The 12,672-nt window shown below is 40.3% G+C and overlaps 1 protein-coding gene across 1 annotated transcript in view; it reads left to right on the top strand.

Annotated features, from left to right (window-relative positions):
• LOC129723272 (CKLF-like MARVEL transmembrane domain-containing protein 4) overlaps positions 1-12,566 on the top strand; it is a 46,274-nt gene extending 33,708 nt beyond the window's left edge. Inside the window, exons 2-4 of the mRNA XM_055677394.1 lie at positions 8,019-8,186; positions 8,371-8,484; positions 11,737-12,566. Of these exons, the coding sequence (XP_055533369.1) occupies positions 8,019-8,186; positions 8,371-8,484; positions 11,737-11,817 (363 nt within the window). The 3' untranslated portion in view covers positions 11,818-12,566. The remainder of the gene's footprint in view (positions 1-8,018; positions 8,187-8,370; positions 8,485-11,736) is intronic.
• The last annotated feature ends 106 nt before the right edge of the window (positions 12,567-12,672 follow it).

The raw sequence follows: 12,672 nt of genomic DNA on the forward strand, positions 1-12,672 counted from the left end.
GATGAAGTTGAAAGGCGCTATGGAATTAAGTTCCACTTTTTGCCTCATTGGACCACTGTGCATTGGTAGGATAGAAAAGAGGCTCGGCGATATAGTAGAGCAGTAAGCTTGAAATGAAAGGGTAACCTCTCACACACAAGCACGGATATAAATAAAAAAAAAGCGTATCATTCACTTCAATAATGATACTGCCAATAATATGAAGTGCGGAGTACAGTAAACACCTGGGCAACATCACAATCGATCAAAATGTCTCTGGTCGCAGTGATGAGTCCACACAGAGGAAAAAAAAGAGCTTTATTATTGCATTTTGAAATTTTAAATTGATTTGACTTGAGATTTTAACTATAGCTTCTTCATTAGATTATCTAGTGAAGTACACACAATTTTGGCGATTAATTAACAACAACAAATGTTATAAACAATTGAAGTCGATTTTTTTTTGTCGAAAAAGGATATTTTTCAAACCGTTATAATCATGTGTACTTCACTAGCGATACTTATGTAGATAACGAAAAAAAAATTGTTTTGGTTGTAGGTGGCTTTGGGCACGACTTCTACTGCTCGCCGCGGAAGAACTAAAAAAAGCGGTTCACGGCAATTGCTGCACAGCCGCCATTTTGTTAAAAAAATAGCAATTAATTTTTTTTTCTATTCTCCAAGAGTTGCTTAATCCAATGATGTATTATTTATATACCTTGCACCTCAAATGTCCTGTAAAGAAAATCATGAAAAAAGCCTTGTTTTTTTGAGCATTTGGTGGATATTACCCCTTAAGATATTTTATCAAATTAATTTTACTGTTATAAAACATCTTGATTCATATGATAAATTTTCAATTTCTGGATTCGTATTATTTTCAAGAATTATGTGAACCTCGATTTTAATTTGACGCATTATATGTAAACCTTTCTTTTGTTTCTTCCAAAATTTCAAGCTTGTTCCGTAGTTGTTTTTTATCTATTCTTTCAGGATCTCAAAAAAATAAAACACTCAAAACAATAATACAACAATTTCTTCATGGCATGAAAACTTACCAAGCACATTAAGGGAACATCCATAAATGACGTAGCTTTTTTTGACACCCCCCTCCCCCATCGTATCATTTCGTCACAAAATCAGGACCCCCCTCTAGATAATTACGTAGCTTTATAACAACCCCCTCCCCCCACATAATTTTTTTTTTTGCAAATTTTATTATCAAAAACATACCTTGTTTCATAAATGAACAACAAAAGACAAGGAAGTAATAAAAATAACCCTAAACATACAAAACAGTGATAAAAAAGAACAATCATAAAAAAATCAAATATTTTTCTTAGTTTAATATTTTCTGCGTAGCATGGCTTGACCCCCCACCCTCCCCCTCGTCACCTTTCGTCACAAAACTGCAAATCCCCTGCTCCCCCCTCGAATGCTACGTCATTTATGAATGTTCCCTAAGTCAAATTTGGGTTTACACTACTGCCCCCTTAAGGAGGGGAGGGGGGACTGACATACAAATGAAAAACAAATTTTCGCATGACTCGAGAACAAATCAAGCAAATGGAGCCAAAAGTGTCTGTAATAATTGGATGCCTTTTCCTACTCTGGAAGGTGGGGGGAGAGGTACCATACGAATAAAGTACACATTTCAGCTAATTTCTCCGGGAAACAGCTTTAAATGATCGGGATGATACGTGTAAACTTGAGTTCCTGTTTATCCTTCACATTTTCTAACACTTCTGGAGTATTACAAGGCAGCAATATGGGGCCGCTTCTTTTTCTGCTTCATTTCCACGATGTGGCATCGCTGTTAGGTGCTGGATGTGAGCTGGTGTATGCTGATGACCTAAAGCTGAAATTGGTTGTGCGGCCTATTGATAATAATTGTCGTGATATACAGAGACTGCTGGATGTTTTTATATGTTGGTGCCGCAGAAACTGGTTAATAGTAAATACTGCAAAATGCCAGATTATGACGTTCCATCGAACTGTGAAGCCTATTTCGATCGACTATAAGATCAATGGTTATGTTCTCAATAGAGTCTATTATCTACTCCGACGATCGCTTCGATTAATGGTCAAACTGATCTGACAAGAACACCGCGTCTTCGGCTTTATGGTATTTCTTGATGAAAGACTCAACTTCCGACAGGCACTTCGTACTATGAATTTCCTCGTTCACGGCCAGTTCGGAGCGAAAAATAGGCGGCTTTGACGTCCCCTTCTCGCTGATTTTCAGCCACAGCACGACCTTCTTGGAGAACTTGGTGTGTGAAATGAACTTCTCCTCGGTGCTCATTTTCTTGTGGGGGGGGGGGGGGGGGAAGTACACGGTGACAAAAAAGCCCGGTCACACTTTTTTGGGGTCGCCTGTAGCCTACACGTTGCATCTCTCTGGTGCCATCTATATGTCAAATGAAAAGGTTAACTTTGTTGCTCAAATTGGCAGAGTTTCGTTTCTGTGTAGTTTGTTTACATTGAGTTGTGAGCCATGGCAGAGTTAAGAGCAGCTGTTATCGCTGAATATGTGAAAGTGTACAAACCTGGACACATATTCAAACACCTAAAACCGCTCGGAATCAACCGGAAATTCGTGTACCGAACCACAAATCGGTACCTAGAGACCGGAGGCACCGAGGACAAGGCACGATCTGGACGACCAAGGTCTCTGAGAACTCCAAGGCTAAAAAAGATTATACGAGACCGGATTCGCCGGAATCCCGCCCATTCTGCATGGAAGCTGGCCAGGAACCTTAAAATGAACCGAGAATCAATCCGCCTGCTTCTGCGCAAGGATTTAAAACTTACACCGTACAAAAAACAGGTGGTTCATGGGGTTACCAAAGCTACAAAGGACAAGAGGTACCAACGGTCGCGGGAGTTGCTCGGTTGGCGCGCAGATGACGAGATTATTTTTCCGGACGAAAAGCTGTTCGTTTTGGAGCAAACAGTCAATCGTCAAAATGATCGAGTTTGGAGTGTGAGCCTCCAGCAAGCTCCTGCGGACAAGCTGAACGTTTCCCGGTTCCAAAATAAGACGTCAGTGATGGTTTGGGGAGCCATTTGCAAGAGAGGTAAACTGCCTTTTATTTTCATCGCTAAAGGGGTCAAAATCAACGCAGCGTACTACCTGGACACGGTTTTGAATAAAAATGTTCTGCCTCAAGCTGAACTATTGTTTGAAGACGATTACTACTGCTTCCAGCAAGATGGCGCCCCATCCCACACCGCAAAGGTTGTTCAGGCGTGGTGTGAGGAAAACTTGACCGATTTCATTTCGAAGAATGAATAGCCTCCGTTGTCTCCGGATCTGAATCCACTGGATTATTTCGGGTGGGAATACATGATGTCGAAGCTGAACGACTATAAAATAACAAATTTGGAGCAATTCAAGCGAGTTATCACGAAAATCTGGGACGAGATGCCGATGGAGCACGTGCGCGCCGCTTGCGACGACTTTCCGAGACGTCTGAAGCTGGTTCGAACAGAGAAAGGTGGTGTAATTCCGAGATATCGTCTGTGAAGTATCTTCATGAGTTACTGAATAAAGCTATGAAAGCCAGATTCAGATTTTCTTCTGATTCTTTGAAATATTGAGATTTTCCTGTGTGACAGGACTTTTCTGTCACCCTGTAGAATACGAAGCGCCCTGCCAGTCGTTGCCATCCAGGATGAGACAGGTCTCGTCGTCCTATTATTGGCTTGCCTAAAGAATGGTTGATTCGAACACCTTGAAAATTTTTTTCACAGTACCGCAAGCGGATAACTTTCGAATTTTGCAGATAGATGCATTGCAATATAATTACTTCTGCAGTTTGCAAACGTCATAGAAGCCAGCAACCGCACATTCGATGTGGGAGTCCTCTTCACGGTCACCGTGGAGCCGTTTTTACGTTCATTTGATGATGATGGAAGCCATAGTGGACTGGAACAAATACCTTCTCGTTGTCGATCCCAGGTCGCTACAAGAAGCACCATTCGTTCTCCTTGGGCCGAAAAAAAACAATTCTTCTATAAGAGTTTGACTTGGTTGGACCGCTTCGTGCACTTTCGCTCACAGTTTACCTCTGACATTGAAATTTCTGCAGTCGGTTACATCGCGAAAACAGTCTGGCTCATCTACGGAAAGAGGCTCGACAGCAGTTGTCTCGAATCCAGTAATAACATACCCGCTCCCGTTTGCTGTGTCTCGTGGACAGACCACCTGGTTGACTGCAAGCTTCGCCTCATTCAAGTTGCGAAGGGAGCGCTAGCGGCACTTTGTCTTCGACGTCAACGTCCTTCGACTTCTGGCTCCGGTGTCACGATAGATTCGTTCTCATCGGCCAGCGGTTCAATGGTATGCTCATCGCAAGTTATGGGAATCACCAAATTTTCATCCTATGACTACTGGTTCGGATCTTCATTAAATTTGGGTATCCAGGCATAGGCTTAGTATCCCTTAGTTCAAGTCTATCAGCACCTGCTCAACAAGGGTCAGCTCTCCGCAACTCAGTTTGCTGGGAGGGAACATGCGACTGTTGGCTTGGAGACATGTACCTTCAACGCTGCTGTTCCATCGTCTTCAAGAATACGTCTGATTTCAGTTTAAGCAAAAACACAAGTGTTCATCTCACGTAAGCCATTAAATGAACCCTAGCGTTGCTTTCCCTGGTCGCAAGTATCACAAAGATTGAGATTTTTGACATTTATTTACATTCGATGTACGAGCTTCTCGCAGACCATTCGACCCCTTTCCGCTCTCGCTAATATGACCAAGCAGCTGGTGCCATAAATTTGCTTTGCGGTGAGCGTAAATGTCATTCTCAAGCTCTGCAGTCTGCGTAGGGATTGTAGATCGTCTTTCACCTGATCGCTTCACCTTGCCCGCTGTGCCTCTCTCCGTTTCGTTCCTGACGAGTTGGTTTCAAGACTCAATTTGCCGGGCTAACGTCTGGCATCCTCACGACATACCTACTCATAACCTGCCAATCTTAGCGGTGTAGACGACAGATGACTCCCCAAGTAGCTCCTGCAATCTGTGGTTAATTCTCCTTCTCCACGTTGCGTTCTCGATCTGCAGTACTCCGAAGAAGTTACGTAACACCTTCCGCTTGAAGATCGCAAGTGCGCGTTGGTCCTCCACAAGCATAGTTAATGTCTCATGGGCCGGTCTGATCAGTGTCCTAATGTGTGTAGACACTGCGAAGGTTATGCTGTGTATTTAGTAACTGAATGAAATCATCACTGAAGAACGGTATCGACTTTAATTGATTCAATCAGGCTGATTACTGAGCGAAAAACGACCAAAAAACGAGCAGAGCTACGAAAAAGTGAATCTACTGCATGACAATGCTCGGCCTCATACTACCAAAGTCGTTAAAACTCACATCAAACGGAAAGTCCTACCTCGTCCGCAATATTACCCAGATATTACGCCGTCCCATTATTACTTGTTCCATTCGCTGTCACACGGTCTAGTTGCTGATGAGAATGAACTATTTTTCCAGTCGCATTTAAAAAAAAAACAGTGAGAACTCAGTTTCGCAACTAATACCAGTAAACAAAGAAAGCGAGTCACTGGTTGTGTTGTGGACTAACCAAAAGCGAAGTTACTTACGTGGGAGGAATTTGGTTTTACATAGAGGGTCCAGATATTTAAAACTGTTTTTTTAGGGATCTCAGTTGAGTTTACTAGTAAAAAGGTGCGGGATGTTCGGAATATCGTGAATCTTATCTGCAGTTAAATTAAGTGACAGGAGGTTTTCGGTTGAATACTCTTGCAGTAATCCCATATCTTCCCACCTTTTATGGCATCAGAATTGAAGCCATGATACGACAGGGTGGTATCTTAAGCAAACAAGCAACAACTGACCTAAATTGCTTCCCTGTGGAACACCCACAGTCAAATTACTCGAGGTACTGTTAGCCCTAGTGATTTACATATTTCTACTACATATTGCGTTCGGCCAGAGAGATAGCTAACCCGACTAGCAACATCTCTAATTCTGTAGTTTTAATGTTTCTGAAATATGGTTTGGTCAGTCAATGGTTTTTTTCATGTCAAGGGACAAGACTCTCCCAAATTACTCTGTGTCAAAAGCTCCTGTGATAACCTGTTACCGAGTTCTCAAGCGGCAATTAAAGTACTTACTTAAGTCAGCACGAAATTCACCCAGGCAGCATTGCAGATAACACAGAAAATGGGTGATAATTACATATTTCTGTATCACTAACATGGGTCATTTTGAAAATTTATCGTCCCGAATCAACGCGTTCGTCAAACGCATCTTCCAGCAAAGAAAATATGGTGGGCTTTGAGGTATGAGGCTAGAATGCCATCTAGTTCACAACTTGTCGAACTATCTAGTCCATTCAATCTAAGGACGAGTTCTTGTTCTGTTGCTGGCGCCAGGAGTCATTAGTGCCAATGAAAATAAATAGAAATCGCAACTCAAAACTCTAAATTCGAGTTTAATTGATTCTGTAAAATAAAAATGTCAAATAGTGGAACAATTATTAGTCATGAACTCAATTCAAATTTAAGGAAATGAAATATCGATAATCCGCCAACAAGCCGGGAACCGAGAATCAGAATCTACCAAAATTCAGTCAGGAATTTCAATTATTCTTAAGCAAAGTCTAATTGCATAATCAAAGCTCGAAATTAAAAATCGAAAATAAAAAATTCGTCATCCACCGTACAAAAAAAAAATTTCCAAATCCACCATTGAAATATGAATATATTCAAAATTCACTTCTTAAATCCGCATTACAGCCTTAATTTATTCTAACTATAAAATTTCATGTGTTAAGTTCAGTAAACAAGACACAAAATGGAGAAAACAGGAACAAAAACGTCGAAAAGACCTAAGCATTCAAAGAGTTTAAGGAAATTTGAAAAAAAAAAACAATGAACGACCAAATTAGAGAACTCGTCAAAACCACAAATAATAGCTGAAAAGATAATTTCAACATAAATGAATTGATAAAGTCAGAAGACTGAAAGCAGAAAGTGTAAACATTTATGCATGAAAATGTCTTCTCAATGAAGGCACTGTTTGTTCATGAATTTGTAAAGACTCGCTTATCTAATAGACTGGTGTTTACAAACAAGCTGCTTACGTTTAAGATACAACTCTATCGAGTAGCTAAACTTTCACTACTATTTTTCAATTATTATTCCCTATTGTTTACCTTTTTATTATTGCAGTGAATCAACGCAGCAAACCCGGCAAAATTCCCTGGGCAAACGATGATCTCAGTCAGAGTACGCGCCACTTGCACAGCGGTCGTCATATTTTGCATGCTGCGCTCGATACTTACCGTAATTGGAAATTATGCAAGATTGTGTGCGAACCGCTGCTGGCTGGCTGCAGCTCCAAATGGGGGGGGGGGGGGGTTCGGTGGGTTCAAAACAATCAAATTCCTCCCCACCGCGCGGGTACAGGGTAATTCGTTTCATTTTGTTTTCGAATTGCGTTAGCTGTATGTGTGCTAGCTGCGTGTCTTTTTGTTCGTTTCCCCGGTAGAAATATTATTCATAGACGATAAATATGACCAAAGAAATCGCCGCGCTCTGGGAACGAGCGCCGAGTTTGGTGAAGTCCCACACAGCGCAGCGCAAACCAATCGTCGTCTTCTTTAGTCATGACTAACTAACAAACTAAGCTAAGCTAAGATTATTTCCCCATTTTTGGGTCCATGATCTTCGGATGCAGCAGAAGCCCTGCTGTGAATTTTTAACCAACTACCAAAAAAAACCAGACTCATTAACTCCTCCTGCGGGCCTCGCCGATGGACATCGGGAGCAATAGAAAGCGGACCGCGATCGTGATCGCCATAAATATGCTAATCAGTTATGGACTGATTCCAGTTCGATGAGACTCTCGTTTGATGATACGCGATGACAACTCGAACGGAACGGAACGAAATAACATTGTACAAACCCGAAAAATGGCGCCCGTCTGCCTGCTGCTCGCCTTCGATAAACAGCCTGGGAAATGTTGAATTAACAATTTTTCTCTCTCTCTCTCTCTTCTTCAAACCCACAGATAATCGGCATCATCTGCATGGCCAGCGCCTCACCCGCCCTGATCGGGGGAACCCACTTTTTCCTGTTCGTGGTGGTTTCCTCCTTCATCGCGACCGTTCTCTGGAGTTTCGTCTATCTGCTAGGGATTCGGGAAGTGCTGAATCTACCGATCAACTGGATTCTGACGGTGAGTTTGCTCGAGCGAACCACAAAGTAGTAGGGTAACAAAACAAAAAAACCGCACCGAGAGGCGAACCGATCAGTTCCGATGCGCTTTGGCAATCAAGCGTGCCGTCGATCAACAACGAGCAATGCAGCCCGATATTGTTGTTCAGTGTTGTACTCATGTTCGCCTTTTTTCACCTTTTTAGGAACTGATCAATACTGGCGTTTCGACGTTGCTGTACTTAATCGCGTTCATCGTTCAACTTTCAACCTGGGCTAATATTATATTTGTGAGCAGGGCAGCGAATATTACGGCTGGTGTAAGTATCGTAGTTAGGGTTTTTTATTGTTTACATAGTTAAATGACTAAATGACTCGAAGTAAAGTGGCTACTTGTTCTTATATGTTTTGGCCTGGCTTCAATATGGGATGCGAGTTATCGCATTCATGGTGCTCCCACAGACCGTTATTATGAAAAAGTGCAAAGGATCTGAGTACACCATTCGATTCGTTATGGCGTCCTAAATCTCTGATCAAAATTTCATAATCGTCGTACGGTACATTTTTGAGTAATGCACTTTTGAAGGTCGTAAAATACATAAAAGTGGTAAAAAAATGACGCAATACTTATTGTAAAGCACGTTTTTCAACCACCATTTGATAGAATAACTTCCCAAATATTTTCTCCACATCCCAAGTATTATGTTTCATGATATTTACAATTGGTGGAAAGATTTTTTCTAAAACCTCACAGTGCTCGAAGTGCAATCGTGATTATTTTAGATTTAACTGTGGAAAATTTGTTTCATGTACTCAAAGTCTTCAGCAACATTATTTCATATAGGAAAGCCTTACTTTTGGCGTTTTTGGTTTTTCGATCAATCTACCTAACAGTTGAATAAAAAGAATATTTTTTATAATTTTCAATATACCAGCTTGCTTCCTTCGGCAAAGTTGTGGATAAATTTTAAAGAAAAGAAAAACTGAATACGAAATAGAATATGATTCCAAATTAAGCTCAGGATGGCCGGAAACCCCTTCTAAAGGCCAGAAAAGGCTGAAATAGAAAATGATCCCAAATTAGGCTCAGAATGGTCGAAAACCCCTTCTAAAAACCCGAAAAGGCTGAATTAGAAAATGATCCGAAATTAGGCTCAGAAAGGCCAAAAACCCCTTCTACAGGCCAGAAAAGGCCGGAATGGAAAATGATCCGAAATTAAGCTTCTAAAAGCCAGGAAAGGCCGAAATAGAAAATGATTCCGGATTAAGCTCAGAATGGCCGAAAACCCTTTCTAAATACCCGAAAAGGCCGAATTAGAAAATGATCCGTAATTAAGCTCAGAATGGTCGAAAACCCCTTCTAAAAGCCCGAAAAGGCCGAAATGAAAAATGATCCCAGATTAAGCTCGGAATGGTCGAAAACCCCTTCTAAAGGCCAGAAAAGGCCGAAACAGAAAATGATCCCAGATTAAGCTCAGAATGGTCGAAAACCCCTTCTAAATGCCCGAAAAGGCCGAATTAGAAAACGATTTGAAATTAAGCTCAGAATGACCGAAAACCCCTTCTAAATGCCCGAAAAGGCTGAAATAGAAAATGATCCCGGATTAAGCTCAGAAACGTCGAAAACCCCTTCTAAAGGCCCGAAAAGGCCGAATTAGAAAATGATCCGATTAAGCCCAGAATGGCCGAAAACCCCTTCTAAAGGCCAGAAAAGGCCGAAATAGAAAATTATCCCAGATTAAGCTCAGAATGGTCGAAACCCCTTTTTAAAAGGCCGAATTAGAAAATGATCCGAAATTAAGCTCAGAATGGCCGAAACCCCCTTCTAAAAGCCCGAAAAGGCCGAATTAGAAAATGATCCGAAATTAAGCTCAGAACGGCCGAAAACCCCTTCTACAGGCCAGAAATGGCCGAAATAGAAAATGATCCAGGATTAAGCTCAGAATGGTCGAAAACCCCTTCTAAAGGCCACAAAAGGCCGAATTAGAAAATGATCCGAAATTAAGCTCAGAATGGCCTAAAACCCCTTTTAAAGGCCCGAAAAGGCCGAAATAGAAAATGATCCCAGATTAAGCTCAGAATGGTCGAAAACCCGTTCTTAATGCCCGAAAAGGCCGAATTAGAAAATGATCCGAAATTAAGCTAAGAATGGTCGAAAATCCCTTCTAAATGCCAGAAAAGGCCGAAATCGAAAATGATCCCAGATTAAGCTCAGAATGGTCGAAAACCCCTTGTAAATACCCGAAAAGGCCGAATTAGAAAATGATCCGAAATTAAGCTCAGAATGGTCGAAAATCCCTTCTAAATGCCAGAAAAGGCCGAAATAGAAAATAATCCCAGATTAAGCTCAGAATGGTCGAAAACCCCTTCTTAATGCCCGAAAAGGCCGAAATAGAAAATGTTCCGAAATTGAGCTCAGAATGGTCGAAAACCCCTTCTTAATGCCAGAAAAGGCCGAAATAGAAAATAATCCCAGATTAAGCTAAGAATGGCCGAAAACCTCTTCTAAAAGCCCGAAAAGGCCGAATTAGAAAATGATCCGAAATTAAGCTCAGAATGGTCGAAAACCCCTTGCAAATGCCGGAAAAGGCAGAAATAGAAAATGATCCCAGATTAAGTTCAGAATAGTCGAAAACCCCTTTCAAAGGCCAGAAAAGGCCGAAATAGAAAATGATTTAAATTAAGCTCAGAATGGCCGAAAAAAATTTAAAAAATGAATCTATTGAATTCTAACTAATACCAAATTTGATGGAACTCTAATTTAAGTTGCAATGTACGATTGATAAAAGTTAAATGCGAATCAATAAAAAGAGAAATATCTAATTAAATTGATTGAGGAATAAGCAGAAGATACTGGAAGGGACAAACGTTCAAAGTGATTTCGTAGAGTGATTATGATAATATTTCATTCTATGCAGGTTTTTTCTGCTAGTTTTTGTTATTTTGTGCTCTTGGTGTGTATAAAAAATAATGCTTTTTTAATATTCTTTGGCAATAACTCGATTTGTGTGGAAGCTATCTATTTCGTATCTTCTACAAAGTTGTGTGTTTTAAGGATATACAAAAAAAAAGTGTTTTGACAAAGTTTGTTGTAAGAACTTTATCTATATTTATGCTGAAGACTCCATTTCTCTAAAGTGTGAGGCTGAAAAGTTAGATTTTGCAGCGCCACTAGCGGTTGAGTTTCGAACTATTTTTTTTGTCATGATTGGAGTCTTTTTTGCAGTTTACAGATTGATTTTTCGAATTTCTGATTAAAAGTATCCTAACTTTAGTTATTTTTAGGATGTCCCATGTTTTAACACTCATTTTCAGAGTTTATAAAGTATAGCTTGATTATCTATGAAAATGAAGCCACCAAATTATCCATTCCATAATATATTGAGAATGGAATATTGAACAATGCTTACTTAAAAACAAGAATTTCTTATGATATTTACAAACTCAACCAAATGTCGACTCGTCGTTGAAATTGGTGGCCTCTTGCAAGCTTTCCAATTTATCGAAAAGGCCAGTTATCGAAGAAACAACCAAATAAATAGTTACTAACAATATTTCCATTACCATTTCAGGTATTCGGTGTTTTCAACTTCCTGGCGTACGCGGCTGGAACGTACTTCCTGTACGTAGAGCACAAATCGTCTGGCGTGTAACGCGAACGCTTCTCTACTAAGGCTAGAGAGCAACAACAGATGACTATCTATTAACCACACTCACCCACATAAGCACATACAAACATGAGCGGCCGTGGCACTAAACGTTGGTGTGCCCCTTTATTAAGACATCTGACCGACGTTACGCGTTAGATCAACATATGCAATAAGAGCAACAGAAAATCATATTCGGTTTTTCTAACATATTATCACTGTTTCGATGTGAAGACGGTAAAAACCGTTTTTTATTTTATTTTGTTGATTTCCCAATTTTGTTACTATAGTTTCTTTGTTCTCGATAACTGAAACACACACACACACACACACACATACACAATCATTAAACGTAACAAACCAAAACATCACAACACATGCTTATTAAACATAGCAGAAGAGAATGAAAAGCCATTTTTACGATAAACTACAAAAGTCCTAGCATTTAGCAAGCGCGAAACCTTTGCTATAACGTACAATTGTAACAACTTAGAATAGAAAGAGAGACAGAGAGAGAGAGAGTTAAGAAGAGGGACCAATAAAAAAAACACACACCCCTAAATATACAAAAGCATGGAGGGACCTGAAACAATAGCAACAATAATATATGAAAACTAAAAGGAAGCGAATTTTTAGGTGAAACGAAACACACATACAAACAAACACATAAGAAGAACACAAACTTTTCTCGAGGAGACATTCGAAAGATGCGAAAACGATGTTTATTAGTAATTAAAACTATTTATGAATAATTACGGCGTGGATCAAATGATTGTAAACAGATAATATCACGCACCATCAGGTGCTTTTTTTCAGTTCAAGCTCACTCCAATAGGAATACCCCTAAATGTAGGCACGAGC

Source organism: Wyeomyia smithii, chromosome 1 (genome assembly GCF_029784165.1).
Source record: "Wyeomyia smithii strain HCP4-BCI-WySm-NY-G18 chromosome 1, ASM2978416v1, whole genome shotgun sequence".
Lineage (NCBI taxonomy): Eukaryota > Metazoa > Arthropoda > Insecta > Diptera > Culicidae > Wyeomyia > Wyeomyia smithii.